The sequence below is a fragment of the Trichechus manatus genome, unplaced genomic scaffold (assembly GCF_000243295.1).
Source record: "Trichechus manatus latirostris isolate Lorelei unplaced genomic scaffold, TriManLat1.0 scaffold00005, whole genome shotgun sequence".
Lineage (NCBI taxonomy): Eukaryota > Metazoa > Chordata > Mammalia > Sirenia > Trichechidae > Trichechus > Trichechus manatus.
Window position 1 is genome coordinate 20,172,856 of NW_004443941.1, and position 21,289 is coordinate 20,194,144.

Below are 21,289 nucleotides of genomic sequence, written 5' to 3' on the forward strand. Positions count from 1 at the left end.
GAAAGAAAGAAATGAAACTACAAGCAATAAAGTTTGGTAAAGGAAAAGAAGCCCTCAACCCAACGAGCAGCTGGCAACCTCTCAGCACCGGCTCTTAAAGCCGAAAGGAGAGTTTCCACCCCACTCCAAACTCGCCCCAGCTCCGCTTCGCCCCTCCTCCCCACCCCTCCTCCCGCCCCTTCCAGCACCAGGCCCCGCCCAGAGTCCGCCCTTTTCGACCCGGCGAGCGCCTCAGCTGCCAGTCTTGGTCCGCAGAGCGCTTGCGCATTTCTTAAGGCGTCTTGGCACTGCCGTACTCTAAAGTGAGGGAGTGTGTCTCCGCAGACCTTTCTTCAGACTCTGATACAGCGGTTTTCTGTGCTGTCCAAGAGCTTGTTTAACTTTTTTTGGTCCTGAGAACCCCGATTGTCTATCCTTGATACGATTTATGAGGTCATATTTAAATTAGGCTATCTTCGGACAGCCTGTCTCCTGGAGCTGGGTCCTTGGGCTGAACCTTGGAGCGACAGCGGGGGAGTCGGGGTCCTTTTCTGGGGCAGGCGCGCAGGCAGCGGCTGCGGGAAGTCGGGCACCCGGCATCATGTACTACAAGTTCAGTGGCTTCACGCAGAAGTTGACGGGAGCATGGGCTTCTGACGCCTATAGCCCGCAGGTACGGGTTGCGCCGCCTTGGGTCGGACTGGAGAATTGGCCGCTGGAGCCCGCCGCTCCAGAGAGTTGGCAGAGCTGGAGCCGGGGAAGCTTCTGCCCGCGGTTCAGTTTAGTTTTCCCGTTACCCCCGGCGCCTCTCCACACCAGCTTGCCGCGGTCGTCGAGGCCCGTCTTTTTAGAACTGATCCCCCGACGGGGCTGGTCCTGCGCGGAAGTTGGGCCTGGCACTCGGCAAGGGTCAGGGTGTCCCCCGGGGTCGTTGCTTTTCTAAGCGAGGTGGCTCGTCGGGCTGGCGGGAACCAGAATATGACCTTATGGGGCTGAAATTCTGCACTGTCCTTCTTTTCTAGGAGGTCCGACTTTTCGGCCTCCCCAACGCCCCGTTCCTGTCCCGGTGCCGCAGCCCGAAAGGCAGCCTCACCCAAGCACGAGATTGAGGGCGGGGATGACCGCACCTAGGTGCGGCAGGGGCAGTGGCAGTTACAGGCCAGGAACATACGGTTTTCCAAGTGTGAAATGGTTGAAGGATCCTCGTTATTTGGAAGGTCAGAAAAGGTCACTCAGATTCTACCATTTGGAGTTCAGCCTGAGTAGTGTAGTGTAGATATGAGGGATTTTAGAGTCCCAGACAGATTAGGGCTCAAATCCTGGCTCTGCTGCTTTAATTATGTGACCTTGTACAAGTTAATTTATTGTGAGCTCAGTTTCATCTAGAGCAGTTTTAGTACAAATGAAGTGTGTATCAAGTGACTGGAAGTCTCTGGCAGGTGTTTGGTACTGGATAAGTGGTAATTATTCTCCAGAAGCTGAGTCTGAGGTAATATATTCATTCCTCACCCTAGTAGAGAACCCTGGGAAGAGCTGAAGGGATATGCATGTTGGAAAACGACTGGAGTAGTAAGGGGCACAGGTAGGATGTAAGGGATGCTCCATTACTGTTGCCTTTCCCTCCTTTTCCTGTAGGACCCTGCAGCTTGCCCAAGGGGAAGGATGTTTAAGAATAATTTCAGTCTAAGATTAGGTATACTATTAACTAGGATAAGAAGGGCAAGTTTTTTTTTGTGGGGATGGGGAGAAAGGATCCAGGTGTATAAATGTTGAGCTTGTGATGATGTGCCACGTCTGGTAGCTAGATTTATAAATACGGAGCTCACTAGAGAGATCTGGATGTCTTCAGCCTGTAGCTGGTAGTAGAATTTCTGGTGGAGAGGAGATCACCCAGGGAGAGTGTATAGGGAAGAAAGGTGGGACTAAGATATGAATACAGAAACAGCAGGTAGGGTAGAGAAGGAGAATTTCTCAAAAGAACAGTCCAGGATTAGAAGGGAAACCAACTGTTGCTGTCACTGAAAGCAAATTGGTAACGAGTTCTAAAGAGGAATTGTCCACAGTGTTGCAGTGATTTCTTTTACAGATCATAGGAGAATAGCCATTTCTATCATATCTGCTTCTACTATAAAGAAACTATTTTTCAGTGCATATATCTGAAGTGTTACAGTTTGATGAGTTTTGACAAATGCACACACTCTGTAACCCACATCTCTGAACCTATAGAGCGTTACATCACCTTCAAGTTTCCTCATACCCTTTCCCAGTCAATTCCTGCCCACCTTCCCATTCTGACTTCTGTCACCAGAAATTCATTTTGCCTATATTTGAACTTCATATAAGTGGATCCACACAGTATGTACTCTCCTAGTAAGGCTTCTTTTTCTCAATATAATGTTGAGGTTCGTCCTTGTTACATGTATTAGTAGTTAGTTCCATTTAATTGCTAGGTAGGATTTCTTTGTATGAATATACCACAGTTTAGCTGTTCTGTTTGTGGTTGTAGAAGCTCTTTTAATAGAGCTTTAACATAACCTAGGTTTGTTGCATAGTAAGAAAAAAATAAAATTTTGTACTAAAAGGTGATGTCTTGAAATTAAATTGGCACTCTATAATTGTGTAACTAATAGTAGAGTGGAGGTTATCTTGAAATTCATTTGGTACAGACGGCTTTCAGATTTCTGGCACATCTTGAGTTGTGTGTCTCTTGAGAATTTGAGTTTCTTAAGGATTTCTTAAGCTATGTTGAAAGAAATAATATTGTGTAGGATTTATATGAGTTGTAGATTTAGGAGTGATTGTGGCAGGTTTCCCCCAAAACTTTGGTAATTAAGAATACTTCAGCTTCTCCTTCCTTGGAAACATTAGCACATTGTAAATGGTAGATGTTTATAGCTTAAAATATTAAGTAACTTGAATAACTTAACATGCACTGAATAGCTTAATATGAAACAGCTAGTTTTAATGTAACAATAGCACAGGTAGAGATTTATAAATCAACTTGATGGCAAGTAGTTGTTGGAAGGACATTTTCTAGTGGTTGATTGAAAAGCATTGTCTTAGTTATCTAGTGCTGCTATAACGGCAGTACTACAAGTGGGTGGCTTTAACAAAGAGGAATTTATTTCCTCACAGTAAAGTAGGCTAGAAGTCCAAATTCAGGGCATCAGCTCCAGGAGAAGGCTTTCTCTCTCTTGTCAGCTCTGGAGGAAAGTCCTTCTCATCAATCTTCACTTGGACTAGGAGCTTCTCTGCACAGGAACCCGAAGTCTGAAGGATATACTCTGCTCCCGGCACTGCTTTCTTGGTGGTATGAGGTCCCCCTTTCTCTCTGCTTGCTTCTCTCTTATATCCCAAAAGAAATTGGCTCAAGACACAATCTAATCTTGTAGATTGAATCCTGCCTCATTAATAACTGCCACCTATTCCCCCCTCATTAACATCATAGAGGCAGGATTTTCAACACAGGAAAATCACATCAGATGACAAAATGGTAGGCAGTCACACAATACTGGGAATCATGGCCTAGCCAAATAGATATACATATTTTTGGGGGACACAGTTCAATCCATGACAAGCATTTTCCTTACCTTTCTGTGTCCTGTGTCAAAAATAAATTGAGGCCAATAAGCACATGAACAGCTGCTCAACATCCTTAGTCATTAAACCGAAACCTGTTGCCATTGAGTAGATTCTAACTCATAGTGACCATATAGGACAGACTAGAACTGCCTCATAGGGTTTCCAAGGCTGTAATCTTTACAGAGGCAGACATCTTTCTCCCATGGAGCGGCTGGTGGGTTCAAACCACCGACTTTTTGGTTAGCAGCCAAGTGCTACTGTGCCACCAGGGCTCCTTTAGAGTGCCTGTAATAAAAAGGCAGATAATAACACGTATTTGTGAGGATGTGGAGAAAATGGAATCCTACTGTGTTGCTAGTGGGAATGTGAAATGGTACAAACACTTTGGAAAACAGTTTGACAGTTTCTTAAGAAGTGAAACATAATTTTACCATATTTTACTGTGACCCAGCAATTGCTCTCCTAGTTAGGATGGCAGAACGATATTCTAGGTAAAAGGAACTATGAGAGTGAAGAAGGGTGAAGGGGCTGTGTGGGAGTCATTGAGTAGATAACGTTTGGCTGTGCTGGATGGAGTAGATCTTGAAGGACCTAGGATAAACCAAAAAACCTGCTGGCGTCAAGTCGATTCCTACTCATAGCGACGGTATAGTGGGACTTCATTTTGTTAGAAATAAGTAGGAATTTACAAAGCAACTTGATGGAGATATCTGTGATAGAGTCTCGTCCAGAGGTTGAAATAAGGCCATTCTTCTTACTTTAGTTTTGTGGTGATTCAAGGTTTATGACTAGAGGAGCAAGTGTCGTGGCCAGAGCTATGCTTTGAAAAGATAACCTGACAGGAGTGGAGTAGGGAGAGACCAGAGGCAGGGATGCCTGTTATACCCCCAAATAGTTCAGGGTCTTCTGAGTAGGAAGGGAGAAAGAGTCAGAGGTCCTGGAGATAGGGACTTGATGATTGTTGAGAGAGATGTTGGGGATGAGAAAGGAGGACTCCAAGATGAGTGGTGAATGGGAGGATGGTGGTGCTTTCCACAGAAACAGGGAGCTCTGAGGAGGCTTGTGAGGGCTACTGAGGAGTGAGTTCTGAAAATGCTGAGTGTGAGGTGTCAGGGTGACATGGAAATGATGATATCTAGCTGGCAGTTAGAAATGCAGGACTTCAGTCATTGTGGATTGAAACGTGTTTCTAGTCCTAAATGAGAGTGAAAGAATGTCTTAGGCTGGGTTCTCTAGAGAAGCAAAACCAGTAAAGCATATAAATATATTTATATAGAGAGATTTATATCAAGGAAATGGCTCACATGGTTATAGAGCCTGGAACGTCCCAAGACCATGGGTCAGGACAGAGGCTTCTCCTGATTCACGTAACCACAGGGGCTGGTGAACCCAAGATCTGCAGATCAGACAGCAGGTCTCTTGATCACATGCTGTGAAGACCAACAAATCCCAAGATCAGTAGGCAGGATGGCAGGTAAGCTGCTAGCTCAAGTCCCAAGAACTGGAGGTCGACACATAGGAGCCAGCTGCAGGAACCAGGGTGAGCAAAAGCCGGCAAGCCTTGCAAAAAGTCCACCTATATTGGATGCAGGCCACACCCCCCAGGGAAACTCTCTTTCAACTGATTGGCTTCTCACAGCAGATCACATCATGGACATGGTCACATTATGTCTAATGTCATCATGGAGATGATCACATCATCATACGACTGCCAGACTACATCGTAACTGAGAAACCACTGAGAATCATGGCCTAGTCAAGTTGACACCCAACCTTAATGATCACAAAGAGTTAATAACTTTTTATCACTTAAAAATTAAAAAAATTTTTTGGGTAATTCTTATTTCTCTACCCTCTTCCCTCCACCCCAAACCTAAAAGATAGAAGAAAAGGAAAACTTTGGCCTAGTTAACTTTGGGTAAAAAAAAAATCATGGTTACTTTTTAAAAATCTGTAGCAACTAAAATAGACTATTAGCAAGAATTCAAAATGTGGTTGGGGTTAAATGGCTCTTAGTTGAATTTTGAGATAGTGACTATGTAAACAGCTAAAAGATTCGATATTAAAAGTAAAATCTGTGGTTTCTACTTGATCTATTACCCACTTATTTTAAGAACAGCTTTTAATTGTTTTCTCAGCAAAGTAGGAGGTGTCTGCTATCAGTGCCAGCTTACATGACTGGTTCTGTGCTATTCAGTTCTACATTGTGGTGAAGCCGTGGCCTTCCTTAGCATATATTTGTACATTCAACAAATACTTATTGAGTGATCTCTCTGTGCAAGTCATTTTTCTAGATCTTGAGACATAGTACAGGGACCAAAACATACCAAAATTGTGTCCTTATGGAGATTCTATTGTAGGAGGGAGACACAGTAAACAAAGTAAAATATCATATGTTAGATGGTGATAAGAAAGAGGGGTAGGGAGCTGCAGCAGGATGCGGGGAGGACATGCAGTTTTAGAAAGGGTGGTCACGGGAGGTCTCACTGAGAAGGTGACGTATGGGCAAAGACCTGAAGGGGGTGAGGGAGGCTTGTGGATACCTGGAGAAGAGCATTCTAGACTGAGAGAATGTACCTTGTGCCTGAAAGGTTTAAGGAGCTAGTCCAGTGGGCTAGGGCAGAGGGAGGAGTGATGTAAGGGAGTGGGAGATACATCTCGTAGAGCCTTGAAAGCCATCGTAAGAACTTTGGCTTTTACTCTGAGCTGTGAATCCTTTGGGGAGTTTCAGTTGAGTAGTGACGTTCTCTGTTTTAACAGAATTGCTGGTTGCTGTATTAAGAGTAGTTTGCAGTGAGGCTGGAGGCAGGGCGACCAGTTAGGAGGCTTTTGTAAAAATTCAGGTGCCAGATGATGGTGGTTTGGAACAGGGTGAGGTTGGTGGAGAGGGAGTGAGAAGTGGTCAGAATATATTTTGAAGGCAGAGCCAAAAGAATTTGCAAGTGTGTGAGCGAGAGATGGTTTTTGGCCTGAGTACGTGGAAGGATGGTGTTGTCATTTACTGGGATGTGGAAGAATATATGTGAAGCTCACAAGTCTAGGCTGAAGCAGCAACAGCCCTGGAAGTGGCATGTTGTTGTTAGCTGCCATCGAGTCAGGTCCCTGACTCCTGGGGACTGTCATCTAGTGGCGTCAGAAGTTCCCTAACTTCAGGAGGAGGGAGAAGAAGAACCGTGATCATCAGCCCAAGGCTGATTCCTATGAGGTGGAGATTGGACATACCTTCACTCTCCAACTTTTTCACCATTTCTAACACCAGCTGTCTTCCCCACAACACTCTCTACCTCTTTGCTGGGTTTGATAATTTGTTGCAGTGGCCACACAGAACTCACAGCCATACTCAAGATTATGTGGTTTATTAGGGAAGTAAGAGACTACAACCCGGGATCAGGCTTAACTTGGAAGTAACAGGAACAACTCAGGCGATAGGATACAGTTCTTCAATCAGCATAGCTTCCAACAAGACAGCTCTCAGTTCCTCAGCCTTGCCCACAGGCAGCCTCTGCTGCTGGGCCCGTCTTGGCCTGACCTCTGCTGCCGCTGACGCAAGTGTTACAGCTCATTAGCTTGGCTGAGAAGTGCCCAGAAGAACCCCACTCTGCCAACAAGCCTCCTGCCCAAAGGCGCTCACCTCTTGCCCAGGAAGCCCACTGCAGCCATCTTGTGCTGGTCTCCTGGTTCCTGCTATCTCACACTGCTGCCATGCCGTCTTGCACTGACTTCGGTGTTAGCTCTTTCTCTCCTGGGTCTAGAGATTCTTCGCTCAGGGACCCTGGGTCCAAAAGGATGCATTCCGCTCCGGGCTCGTGATGATAGTGAGATCCCTCCCACTCAACGCCTGTGGGATTAGCCCTTTTATAAGCCTATTCCTCCCAACAAGACCCAAACTGCCCAATCCCCTTGGTAGGCCATAGTACCTTATTTGCATAGTAGACTGCCCAATCCCTTGGCAAGATTGTGGCCTAGCAGATCATCTTGGCAGAACTACAAACGTAGAGCCAGAAAGGCCATATATAAAGAGAAACCCGTTGCACTGCAGGGACCCTGTGCGCAGTGGAACAAAATGGACTGTTGTGATCCATAGGGTTTTCATTGGCTGACTTTCAGAATAGATCGCCAGGCCTTTCTTCCTACTTCGTTTTAGTCTGGAAGCTCTGCTAAAACCTGTTAAGCATCATAGCAACGTGCAAGCCTCCACAGACAGACCAGTGGTGGCTTCGCATGAGGTGTGTTGCTGGGAATTGAACCTGTGTCTCCTGCATGGAAGGTGAGAATGCTACAGTTGAACCACCACTGTCCTCCGAAGACGCAGAGGTGAAGAATTTTACTCTGGATCCCTTCCTGTAAAAATAGCTTCCTGGTCAAACCAGGAGAACCCTAAGGGCTAGTGATTAGCTTCCTTGAAACATTGGAAACATTACTTCCCTTAAATTGTTAAGAGGGAGGTTTAGTGATGGGTAGGTGAAGTACCTCACCACCAAATTCATTCCTTTTACCTTAGGGGCCAAAACAGCTAAATTATTGATAGTATGGCATATTAAAAATGTGTGGGTTTGAACTCCAGCTTTATGGAATCTCTGAGTTTTGTTTTAATCGTCTGTAACATGGGCCGATAATACCTCATTTGTAGGGTTGTTGTGAGGAGTAAATTTAGTGACAGTTATGAAGATCGTGTAGGAACCTGGGGAAAAAAACTTATTATAAACAAAAAAGGCAGGATGTAGGATTTTACACAGAGACTACGAAGGTGTGTATAGAAAAAGATTGGAGGAGAGTATGTGATTTGTAATAATTGATGAGATAAAATGATGGGATTATAGATAAGATTTTAAAATTCTATATCCCATACTTTTATAACATTATAAATGGAAATATTTAAAGCTGTTAAGATGGTTGATACACCTCTCTTCCGATGATAGTGTTCAAAAACTGCAGTAGTTTTTAATCATTTGACGGGTGAACAAACACCAAGCGATTAGGTGTAATCCGTTGTAAAAATGATCTCACATCAGTCCTGTCAAAACATGAATTTAATTTCAAGCCATTTTTGGAATGCTTGGTAGGAAGGGTTTTTTAATTTTTGCATTCAAGGGGAAATGATCCTTAGGAGAAAATACAATGAGCTCATAAAATGATGGGGAGAGTGTCTAAAATTCTGCAATTCAACAGAGATCCTTTTTAGCCTTGCTATCTCAGTAGTTTAAAAACAACTACACACTGGTTGCCATCAAGTTGATTCTGACTCATGGTGACCGCGTGGGTTACAGAGCAGAAATGAGCTCTGTAGGTTTTTAGTGGCAGTAATCTTTGCAAAAGGAGCCCTGGTGGTGCAATGGTTAAGTGCTTGGCTGCTAACCAAAAGGTCAGCAGTTCAAACCTACCAGCTGTTCTGTGGGAGAAAAGATCTGGTGATCTGCTCCTGTAAAGATTATAGCCATGGAAACCCTATGGGACAGTTCTACTCTGTCACATAAGGTCGCTATGAGTCGGAGTCGACTTGGTCTCCAGGCCTTTTTTCTGCGGTGCTGCTGCGTGGGTTCAAACTGCCAGTCTTTCAGTTAGTAGTTGAGTGCAAATCGTTTGCACCACTCAGGGACCTCTGTCAGTAGGTAGGACCTCTCTTTCCATCTCTAACTCCTTCTGAGTCTCTGACTGTGTTAAATACCAGATGTAGGCCAACGGCGTGCTAGTCAGACTTCCTCTTTGAATAAATTGTTGTTTTTAATAGTTGACGACGGAGGTGATTGTGGTGGTGGTGATGGTGGAATACGTAAAAGCTAGGACACTGGACTTTAGAGAGGACTGAGTTGCAGAACGTGGCTCTGTCGTTTAGCTGTATGATTTTAGGCAGGTTACCTTCTCTGGTGTAGTTTTCTCCTGTCAAGTGGGAATAGGAACGTCTTCCTGGAGTTGTTGTCGGGATTAAATGAGATAATGCCAGGCACATCCAAGGGCTCAATAGATGTTAGCTGCTGCCATTCCATAACAGTATCACAATGACAGAGATTGTGCCTGTCTTGTTCATCGTGCATTTCTAGTTTAGAGTAAGTTCTCAGTAATATATGTTGAATGACTGAGTGCAGTACAGAAAAAAGGCCACAGTTCATCCCCACTTACCGGACTGTGTCAGAAGAAATAGAAGCCAAGTTTACTTTAATACCTTTCTGTTGCCCTGTTGATTCTGATGCCTGCTTGGTTGGAGTAACATTGATGTTTTCAGTATGTGATCTTTTTAGACTAAAACCTGTTGCTGTAGAGTCGATTCTGACTCGTAACGACCCTATAGGACAGAGTAGAACTGCCCCATTCCAAGGAGCGGCTGGTGGATCTGAACTGCCAACCTTTTGGTTAACAGCCAAACTCTTAACCACTGCACCACGAGGGTGCATCAATTATACGTCTATTTGGATTTCTTTGAAGAGATCAAGAACCAAAAGTCTGATGACTATGTTAATTTGGGCAAGGAATTTCCTTTTTCATCTTTAAAATAATGAACAGACTGGGCTTGAACTCTGCTTTTTAACTTAAAAAACTTATTTTCCTAGTTAGAAATTAATACCAAAGGATGATTTTATTGGTGTGTAATTTATTATCTTAATCTGATATTTGGGGAGAACCGACTATTTGTCTGTCACTGTAGCTTTATTTCTTCAGATAGAATACCAGAGTTCCCCTTAGGTTCTTTTTAAGCCCGTGTGCTTGTCCCTCCTTTATTTATCCTTGTGACTGAGGGAGCTGCAGATACCAATCTGTTAACCCCAAATCCCATTCAGTTTAAATTTACTGCATACCCGCCGTGCGCCAGGCACTGTTTTAGGCACATGTTTGTTACTTCATGCAGCCCTTTCAGTGGTACTGTTATGGTGCTGTTATGATCCACATTTCACAGATGGGAAAACTGAGCTTTCGTTTATTGTTTTTACTATATATTTTCTTAACATATGGGTTTATTAATGCTAGAAAGTTGAGTTAACTTGACTATAATTTTTTTGTTTTTGTTTTTGGTCCTGAAACACAAGTTTCTTACAGCCTCTTCCAGATTGAGATTTTTTTTTTTTTTTTTACCGTGTGTCTGGGAAAGCTTCTGAAGTTCACTCTGGGGTGAGAGGTTCCATGTTAGTACATCAGATCAGCCAGAGGAGAAGAGGGACAGCCAGGTTTGGCTGAAACTCTGATCAAAAGTTCATACAAATTCCAAATGTTTTACTCGATTGATAAGCAGATAGGCACAATGGATATTTCTGGAAGCTCAGACTGGACCTTTGTTGTTATTGTTTGCCTACCCCGCCAATCTTAATGGCAAGGAGTTCTTGACAGGCTTTGCTCTGGGAAAGTGAACTAGGGTGTTGAAAGTTTGCGGACCAGCTAAAGCCTTGTAATGCATAGCTGGAGAAACCACCCTCCCATCTCGTGGGCTGAATGACTTCCTCCACTATTCGAGACAGTCTGCTCCTTGAAAGTTCGTTCAGGTGCCCGGACATACTTTTGACATTTGTCTTTCTTCCTGCAGGGATTAAAGCCTGTGGTTTCCACAGAAGCACCGCCCATCATATTTGCCACACCAACTAAACTGACCTCCGATTCTGCGTATGATTACGCTGGGAAAAATAAAGTGCCAGAACTGCAGAAGTTTTTCCAGGTGAGGGGAGATTCTCTGGAGCAGAGAAGCCTATGAAATAAATGGGCTTAAAAACCCCTTATGAAACTGAGCCCGAATCTAGCTCACTATCCATTTCTCCTTTTTTTCCCTTCAATAGAACTTTCTGATCTTACTTAGCTTGAGCCATAAACTAGTAGAACTCTGTGTAGGTAGAAACTTATAAAAGAGGGGAGGGTAGTTAATTTTCTCATCATGATTTAAGAGTACGCTTTTCAAATTACACATGTAACTTTTGGTCATCCACTGGTGGGGAAGGAGTCACATGTACAGTGACACTGAATAATTCAAAAGGCGCATATATATTTGGCTTTTTGGTACATGTAATGATCTTTGGCAGTACGTTTTCTTCTAATTGTTTTTTTGCTTGCTTGATATTAAAATTCACTGAGGTGTTGCTGGAACCCGAGGAAGCCCTCTTGGGTTTGCAGATCAACAGAGAGAAGCCAGAATTGGAAGTTAAAGTGTTATTCAAGTTAAATCTACGTACAGATAATTGAGGGGTCCGGACCTGGCTGGGTCTCAGGTGCCATGGCTCCCCCTCCTCAAAAATCACTCCAGAGTCAGGCCTGCCTTAGGGGTAGAGCATGCTTATTTTGATCACTTTAATCCCTTTTTATCTGATAAGTAAGACTTGAGAGGACATTTGGGGTCTTGAGATACAGTGGGGCAGGATTTTGGAGACTATGTGAAATAATGGATTAAACACCTTGGAGTCTCAGTAAACGGGTTTAACAGCTTAATGGAAAGAAGGCAGTTGAATCCAGAATGGACTTGAACCTATTCACTGACCTGGTGTGCTCAGACTTCATCCCCTTACGATCTGAAGTCAGATGAAATGTTGAACTGAGGGTAGAATGTTTCTTGCACTTCTAGTCCTTTGTTGAGCTGCTAAGTACCTTCGCCCTTAAAGACTCACCAGTGCTCCTTTCCTAGTTAAGCAATATGGGGGGAATTCCTTAGAAATTTGGTATTTGTGGCATGCATGTTCCTTGGGGCTGCATTTTGGAATGGCTTTGGACTTATTAGCTTTAGCTACATTTATAAGGAAATACACCAGCATTTCAGTTAGCCTTCTGATGGATTAGGCCTTTTCCCACTGCAGTATGTTGATGGATTCGTTATAAAGTAAGGAAATTTGTTCTTTATTAGCCTGATATTGTAAATTTTTTTTTGTGGGAAGTGGTGCTTGCTCTTACCAGTTGTGTCTATGTTAATTCTTTCCTTCAAGAAGTCTGACGGTGTGCCCATCCACCTGAAGCGAGGCCTGCCTGACCAAATGCTTTACCGGACCACCATGGCGCTGACGCTGGGAGGGACCATCTACTGCCTGATCGCCCTCTACATGGCTTCACAGCCCCGGAACAAATGAGCTAGGCTGCACAGGAGTTTTTGTTTTGCATTGTTTCTGTTAATTTTTTTTTTTTTAAATTCCGATGGGCTACCTGACATTTTTGTAAGAAAAATGGAAATATTATGAAAATATTTTTGGTTTGTTTATGAAATGCATATAGCCTGCCAGAGCTCATCTGACTGTTAAAACTAATGTGTAAACAAATGATGCTGCTCTGTGCATTTGGGCCCGAGTCCCTGGAGGTGCCGGGTGAAGGGTTGCACACAGGCTCCTGAATGGCGGTCTGTGCCGAGGTGGTGTTTTGAGGCGTGGGGTGTAGAAGCCTTTCTGGATTTGGATGTGACCGAGGAAGGAAGACAGAAGCCAAGGCTTGACGTGTGAAATGAGGGGTATGAGTTTAGTAGCCACCTTGGGGATTTTTCCATCTTGCAGTATAATGTTAATGGAAATTACTTGCAGCCTACCTCTATTCATGGGCAGTTTATTTCAAAGGGTTATTTGCCTCATCTCAGATCCTGTTGAAGTTTCCTGTGTAATTGCTACGTATTTATTCCAGCATGGGAACAGAGAACACCTGTTTAGTGTTGCACTTTAGACCGAGGTCTGTTGTATTAATGCAGCTGTGCCACACATTCTCCGTTAACTTAAAAATGTTATGGCTTTAAGTTATATCTTGGCTGTGGAATAAATACGTGAATGAAAAATGTCAGGTTTGAAGTTCTCTTAAATAACCTGTCAGAGTAATTTCACGACACTAGAGGTGTCTTACATCTAAGTCTAGTTTCTTTTTTTTTAATTAGGCACCAGATAATCTTTACAAAATGTTTCCTCAAAGTCAGCTCACAGGAGGCTAATGGCACATTGATGATTACCATATGATTCCATGTAAGAAGCCTGCTTGCCCCTTAGTGAAACAGGCCTGGAACACACAGTTCATTTATATGTTCATTTCCTGTGCTGTCAAGATTGGTAGACTTCACTTATCCCTATATTAATGCTGAAAAAAGGTACAGTTTTATTATCTATAAAGTGGTGGTCTGTATCTTGCCATAGCAAAGGATAGTGACTTCTCACTGAGGATAAAGTAAGATGTTTGAAAATGCCCAGTAGCACTATTTGGAAGCCATTATTTGCCTGTACAAGTCTAAACTTTGTTCTCTGGTGTTTCCCCTACGTTTTTATTTTGAAAAATTTCAGCCTACAGAAAGATTGCAAGAATAGTGTGACCTCTGTATAGTTTTCATGGAGATTACCAGTAATCAGCGTGTTGCTACCTTGGCTTTCTCCTGCCCTTTCACGCAGTGTGCATGTGCACACACACATACGTTTGGTTTTAGCTGAATCATTTAAGATTAAGTTATGGAATTATAATAATTCAGCCTCAAATACTTAAGTTTCTCCTAAGAATAAGGACATTCTCCTACATAACTATAATACATTTATCAGAATAAATATAACATTGATAACAATATTTAAACTACATCTAAGATACAGTCTATATTCAGATTTCCGCAGGTGTCACAATAATGTGTTCTGTATAGCTTTTTTTTAGTAACAGCTTTATTGAAATATAATTTGCCATTGTATTCATGCATTCACCTATTAAAAGCGTGTAATTTAGTGGTTTTTACTATAGTCACAGCTGTACAACCATCACCACAATCCATTTTAGAGCATTTTCATCACCCAACAAAGAAACGCCATACCCACTGGCAATTCCTTCTCTTCCATACCCCTACCACCCAGCCCGAGGCAACCACTAATCTGCTTTCTGTCTCTAGGGATTTACATGTCCTGGACATGTTGGATAAACAGAATCACACAGTATGTGATCTTTTGTGACTGGCTTCTCTGGCTTAGCATGTTTCTGAGGTTCAGTCACATTGTAGGATGTATCAGAACTTCATTTCTCTTTAGGGCTGAATCATATTCCATTGTGTGGATATACCTGGAGTTCCTGGGTGGCACAAACGGTTATGCGCTTGGTTACTAACGAGAAGGTGGTGGTTTGAATCCACCCAGAGGTGCCTCAGAACAAAGGCCTGGCAATCTACTTCCAAAAGATCGCAGCCATTGAAAATTATGTAGTGCAGTTCTACTGTGACACACATGAGTTGGAATCGACTCGATGGCAACTGGTATGGACATACCACGTATTGTTCATCCGTTCATCAGATGACCATGTAGGTTATTTCCATTTTTTGGCTATTACGGATAATGCTGCTGTGAACATGGATGTACAACTTTGTACGTGGACATAGTTTTCATGTCTCTTGGGTATACCTAGGAGTGGAATTGCTGGGTCATATGGTAGTTCTATGTTTAAAGTTTTGAGTAACCGCCAGACTGTTCCAAATCAGCTGTATCAGTTTACATTTCCACCAGCAGTTGGAGTTGGGTTTTTTGGTTTTGTTTTTCTTTTGGATTCCGGGTCCAGTCAAGGATCACACTTGGCATTTAGTTGTCATGTCATTTAGTCTCCTTTTATCCAGAAGGTCCCTGAAGTCCTACATGACATCGACCTATTTGAAGAGTCTAGGCAGTTGTTTTGCAGAATACCCCACTAATTTGGATTTGTCTGATTGTGTCCTTGTAATGGGATTTAGGTTAAATATGTCTTTTTTTTTCACAGGTGATGTGGTGTCCTTATTATATCAGATGGCACTTGATGGCAGTTTGTCCCATTACTGGTGGCTTGAAGTTAGGTCACTTGGTTAAGAAATTGTCCACCAGATTTCTCCCTTGTAAAGATACCTCCTTGTAATTAATAATACTTGACCCTGTGAATATCCTGTCCACTACAGATTGCACACAGTATTAGTGTTCATTGTGATACTTGACTGAGTCAGTTATGAAGGAGGATGTGAAAAAGTGGTTTTCTGTTTCATCATTCTTTCTACATTTAATTGTCGACATTTTTCTGTGAAAATGAGCACCCTCCTTTAAGGTTGTTATGTATATGTGTAACCATCTCTGTCATTGTTCAGTCTGATGCTCAGATTCACCACGGATTTGGCTCTTGTGGCTTACTGTCCTGTTAGTCTTTGTACACTGCCTTGCATTCAGACACACAAGGTGCTTTCCATGAACCCTCTACGCCCTTCCAGAGATTTCATTAGTGGGCAAGAGCAGACCCTCTCAGGGGTCAGGGATCCAAAGATGAATCAGAGTCCCTTGCCCTTGATAAGCACTGTGATTATGTTTAAGGAGATCCCCTTAGAAATTATTTTTAGGGTCTTTTTCAGTCTGTCACTCTGTTACGGTCCACAACCTATCTAGTTGAGATACTCTTGGTTCTGAGGAATTCTGCTGTTAGCCCCACCTGCCCCGATCAGAGTGACTAGTAGGTTTGGTTGCTTTAGAGCAGGCTGCTGCTGGGTGGGGGAAGCCTGGCTGTGGCTTCTGTTCTGGGAAACTCGTGTTGCCTCTCGACAGTAGCTGGTCAGCACCTGTAGTTTTAGTGGCGGCATCAGTTGATCCCTGCTCTCATTGCACGAGCTAGAGCAGTTGGGGTGGCTCTAGCCATGTTCTGAGGCTGGAAGTCATTTGTCACCTCCTCTGCCGTCAGCAATTGTCACTTGCATACCCTTGAATCACAGGAATCCTGAGATTTGTGTGGCTTCCAGGTGCCCTGGGGCCACTGCAGGGTGTGTTGGGACAGTGGGTTGAGAGCAGATGCTGATTGTTCAGGGCACCAAGCCTGTTGGAGCTGATTCCAACGGAGCTGCTGCAAAATACTATGGAAAATGGGGCAAGCGGAGAAGTTGGGAACAGCATTCTTTACATAATAGGTTTTCCTCAAGTTCTGACAAAGCTCCCTGGGAGATCATGCCTTCCCTACCTTGGTCTGAAGTGTTGACACCTTAGGGTCATGGTGTATCATGTTCATGTTGCTGGGTGGAAACCCCAGGTTCTGCTCAGCACGACTCGTCTCAGCCAGTAAAGAGACTGAGGTGGGAGAGTAGAAAGGTGCCTTAACTTGGTGCGCAAGGAAAGGAAACAGTCGGGACTGCTGCTGCCAAGACTGCTCAGCGAGGGCGAGGGGAAAGGTTACTTTTAAGGGGTTTACAAGTAGGAAGTTCATACAAGTTACATCAGCAACATTCTTAATCATACTACGCAGGCGCAATGGGGTTTATGTATAAATTCGTGCATCGAGTGTTCAGAAAATGGCGGTTAAACTCCACCCTGAGGTGGGGCAGTTACTATGTATGAGGTCTAAAAGGTTATCCTAATGTCAACATGGCACCTAAACTGGTTTCTGCCAGTTTCCTCTAGTTTTGGGCAGCAGTTAAGGAGAGGGGAACCAGGATTTTAAGGTAAAGCTATGGGGTGTGTCATGCAAGCTGCTTGAGGCAGTGGGATTTTCTGCAGCCTAGGAACTTCTGTCTTAGTTACATGGCTGTACCTCAGGGCCAGATTGGAATCTGTGCCAACTCCAAATACCACATTCTGATGGAAGTCTCTGCTGAAGTTACCTCAGGCTGCAAGAGATGATGAGGTTGCTGCTCGAATACTGGGAAGTAGGCTAAGAAGCAGGGGCATTTCCTAAGGGTACTAGCCAGGCAGGAAGGCCGAGCTCTTCACACACTGAGCTCTCCTAAGAGGAGGGAGGGAGTCTCTGGGTGGTGCAAATGGTTAACACACTCAACTGCCAACTGAAAGGTTGGAGGTTGGAGTCCACCCAGAGATGCCTCAGAAGAAAGGCCTGGTGATCTACTTCCAAAAAACCAGCCATTGAAAACCCTATGGAGCACAGTGCTACTTTGACACACGTGGGGTCGCCATGAGTCAGAATTGACTTGGTGGCAACTGGTTTGCTTTTGGTTTTGGGAAGGGGGCAGTTAGCAGGAGAGAGTGGTGGTACTGGGACAGAGGTCTGCTGGCCCAGGGCCCACTTCCAGGTTCTGACTGTGCCAGGCTTGTGCTTTAGTTGCTGAAGGAGTGGGGCCCTAAGCCAAGGACTGTGGGAAAAGCCAAGGAAGGAGGCAGCCTGGTTGGTCAGCTCAGTGTGGGCCCCTGTCCTGAGGAGGGCCCTGGCGGGTTATGGAAGTGCTTTGCCACTGGGGAGGGTGGGAAAGATGTAAGATATCCCAGAATCCTTAACACCTGGCAGGTCCCAAGCCCATCTTCCCCTTTTCTTCTCCCCCACACTCTGCTTAGACCACAAACCTCCATGTTACACAACGGATTAATTTGAAAATTGAGTTGCAATGCAGTAAGTTGATGTCAGCTTCAAAGTTCAGTAGTGTTTAATCAGAGCCATCCAGAGACTAACCCTGTTCCCAGGAAATCATTCTGACCGAATAATTAAAGAGAATAAAGGTTAGATTTGTGTCTCTGGCTAACCTCTGTTGCATTCAGCATCTTCAAAGCATGAATTCCATTAACCTTTCATGAACCAACGTTAAATTGCTTTTAATTAGTTGTCATTCTAATTAGAGTCACACGGAGGAGCCTTTGTTTATACATGGTGTCTGTTCCCTTTTCTCCTCTGGAATTATGTCCTCTTAAATAAGAACCTGTCTTTTGGAAAACCGTTGTCATAACCTTATGTGTCCATCCATCCCACTCTTTGAGTCGGGACCTGTCTCCCTGTTAGGCTGGAGACTTGCCCCATCTTTACCAGCACTCACCTTTAATGCACGGATCATTCATTCTGCATCACTGTGCCCCAGACTCTGCTGAGTGGTGGGGACACAGAAAGTTGACCCTTTCCTGCCCTCCTGAGGTCATAGAATGCTGAGTACAGCCCAAGTGCAGCAGGACTGGCTGGGGGCAGGGCCAGGATGACCAGCTGGCTTCGCAGGAAGGCTGGGGGAGGGATGGAAGGAGGCTCCTGGGGGACAATGCTTACACTGCCTATCGAGTGAGCAGGGGTTTCCAGGAAGCTACAGCGGGGAGACGTGTGCCTGAGAGCATCTTGGCTGTGTTAAGAGGAGGTGGGGCGAGGGGAATGGCAGGATGGCTGCTTGAGGGAGGATGAGGCCCACGCACAAGGAACCGTCCTGGGGCCAGGCCAAAGAGAGCTTGGGCTCTGGTCAGTAAGTGGCTGTGCGTGTGGATTGTGAGAGATTCTGATTTTCTTTGGTTCCTTTTACCCCATAGTAACAGTGGGCAGAGGGAAAAGACTCAAGACAGTTGAAGTGGTTAAGAGTAACTGAGAGAGTCCAGGTGAGAGGTAGTGAGGCCTGGGAGCATGGTATTGGGCCCGGAGAGAAGGGGCCCCAGGGACATCAATGCACAATGAACATGACTTGATGACTACTTGGACATGGGGGAAGGGTGAGGAAGGCTTTTGGGGTGCTCCCAGGGTGACTGCCAGCTTGGCTTCTGGTGAGTGGAAGTGCAGAGACTGGAGCTAAACAGGGCAGGGCATGTTTTCTTGGAAAAACGGATTCCATTTTTGAGGTTGAGGTGCCTGTGAGACTTCTAGGCAAAGAATTCCCGTAGGCATTTGGGTCTGGAGATAAGGCAAAGGGTGTGGACTGGAGATATAAATTTGAGGGTTAGCAGTGTACTGGTGATAGGGGAAACCATGGGGGTCTTACATGGTTCAGGGAGTGAAGAGAGGGAGGAAGTGGAACGTGGGCGATACCAGTACTTCAGGGGTGGTAGAGAGGAGAAGAGCCTGTGGTGGCTTATAGAGGTATAAGAACAGAAGGAGTGAAGACATAATACTGAGTGAAAGAAGTGAGACGCGAGAGAGGACGTAACTATGATTCCATTTATAGGCAAGTCAAAACCAGGCCAAACTAATCTACGGTGATAAAGGTCAGCATAGAGGTTCACCCTGAGAGGGAGGGCAAGCTTCTGAGTACTAGAAAAGTCCCGTATCTCCATATATATGTTTGAGCCCATTGTTGCAGCCACTCGGTTGATCCATCTCCTTCTAAGGTCTTCCTCTACTTTGCTGACCCTCTATTTTACCGAGTATGATATCCTTCTCCAGGGACTGGTCTCTCCTGATAACATGTCCAAACTACGTGAGATGAAGTTTCTAATTCTGGCTTCTGAGGAGCATTCTGGCTGTACTTCTTCCAGGACAGAGTTGTTCGTTCTTTTGGCAGTCCACAGTATAGTCAGTGTTCTTTGCCAGCACCATAATTCAAAGGCATCGATTCTTCAGTCTTCCTTATTCATTATCCAGTTTTTGAATGCATATGAGGCGATGGAAAATACCATGGATTGAGTCAGGTGCACCTTAGTCCTCAAAGTGACATCTTTGCTTTTTAACACCTTAAAGAGGTCTTTTGCAGCAGTTTTGCCTGATGCAATACGTCGTTTGATTTCTTGACTGCTGTTTCCACAGGCATTGATGGTGGATCCAAGTAAAATGAAATCCTTAACAACTTTGGTATTTGCTCCATTTATCATGATGTTGCTTATTGATGCAGTTGTGAGGATTTTTGTTTTCTTTATGCAGAGGTAAAACCCATACTGAAGGCTGTAGTCTTTGATCTTCATCAGTAAACGCTTCAAGTGCTCTTCACTTTCAGCAAGCAAGGTTGTGTCATATGCGTATCGCCCGCTGTTAATAAGTCTTCCTCCAATCCTGGTGCCCTGTTCTTCTTCATACAGTCCAGCTTCTCGGATTATTTGCTCAGCATACAGATTAATAAGTATGGTGAAAGGATACAACCCTGACGCACACCTTTCCTGACTTTAAACCATGCGGTATCCCCTTGTTCTGTTCAAACGACTGACTCGTGGTCTATGTACAGGTTCCTCATGAGCACAACTAAGTGTTCTGGAATTCTGTTCTTCGCAATGTTATCCATAATTTGCCATGATCCACACAGTCGAATGCCGTTGCATAGTCAGTGAAACGCAGGTAAACATCTTTCTGGTGTTCTCTGCTTTCAGCCAAGTGGTGATGGACTGAGGGTTGCACAACACGATGAACATGGTGTCACTGAACTGTGTGTGTAAAAATTGTCCAATTGGCAAATGTTATATATATTTTTTCTACAATTAAAAAACATGGCAAAAAAAAAAAAAAGCTGGAGTGTGCATGGTACCAGGAGAGGGGAAGGATTTCAAGAAAGTGGGTGATCACCATGTCACCCAGTGACCCCCGGCCACACCGTTGGGCTGGCTTTGCAGAGCAGTGTGTGGGCTGTGTCCTTGTCGGCAGCTCTGCCGTCCTCCCTGCTGGCTTGTGAGCTCCTAGCGGGACCCGGGGCCATCATGTTCACCATTAGTGTGTGTCCCTAGCCCTGTCGAGTGTGACACAGAGCAGACCCTCACATGGACTCAGCACGTGGAGGAAGAGAGACGCATTGGTGAGCCCCTCAGGCCCAGGGCACAGAGTTGGCGCGTGCTTTGTCCATAGCTCACCTCGGTGCAGATGGTTCCCGAATTCCCTCCCAGACAAACCCGTGTTTAAATATGATAAATGTTTAATAAAAAATGTCATTAACTAGTATAATTTAAAAGAACTTCCTTCTATTTCAGTGTGAGGGTTTCCCATAGAAACCGCTTCAGCTTTGGTGGCTATGAACGGCAGCTTTATTAATGGAGCCATCTGCAGGTTTTCCTGGCTTCCCCACAATCTGTCGCGTGGCTCATCGCTTCCAGTGCAAACACCATTTACTGTGATGAGGGCCCCACCAGTCATCTGGAAGGGACAGCCTTCCCTGTCCCCTCATGTAAGGACAACTCTCCTGTGCCCCATGGCCGCTGGCCTCCTGGGAGCAGTGGGAGCAGAGTCTGTG

The 21,289-nt window shown here is 44.6% G+C and overlaps 1 protein-coding gene across 1 annotated transcript; it reads left to right on the forward strand.

Annotated features, from left to right (window-relative positions):
• The first annotated feature begins 504 nt into the window (after positions 1 to 504).
• On the forward strand, positions 505 to 15,368 carry LOC101355564 (cytochrome c oxidase subunit 7A-related protein, mitochondrial). The gene is made up of 3 exons (XM_004369520.2): positions 505 to 652; positions 11,072 to 11,200; positions 12,450 to 15,368. Exons 1-3 carry the CDS (start codon positions 581 to 583, stop codon positions 12,588 to 12,590), a joined length of 342 nt encoding a protein of 113 aa, XP_004369577.1. The 5' UTR covers positions 505 to 580; the 3' UTR covers positions 12,591 to 15,368.
• Positions 15,369 to 21,289: the final 5,921 nt, after the last annotated feature.

Bases quoted from the DNA above. Each gene is read 5' to 3' on its own strand.
- LOC101355564 (XM_004369520.2), top strand. From the start codon at position 581: ATGTACTACAAGTTCAGTGGCTTCACGCAGAAGTTGACGGGAGCATGG. The intron at 653-11,071 runs GTACGGGTTGCG...TTCTTCCTGCAG, and splicing joins CTGACGCCTATAGCCCGCAG to GGATTAAAGCCTGTGGTTTC. The intron at 11,201-12,449 runs GTGAGGGGAGAT...CTTTCCTTCAAG, and splicing joins AACTGCAGAAGTTTTTCCAG to AAGTCTGACGGTGTGCCCAT.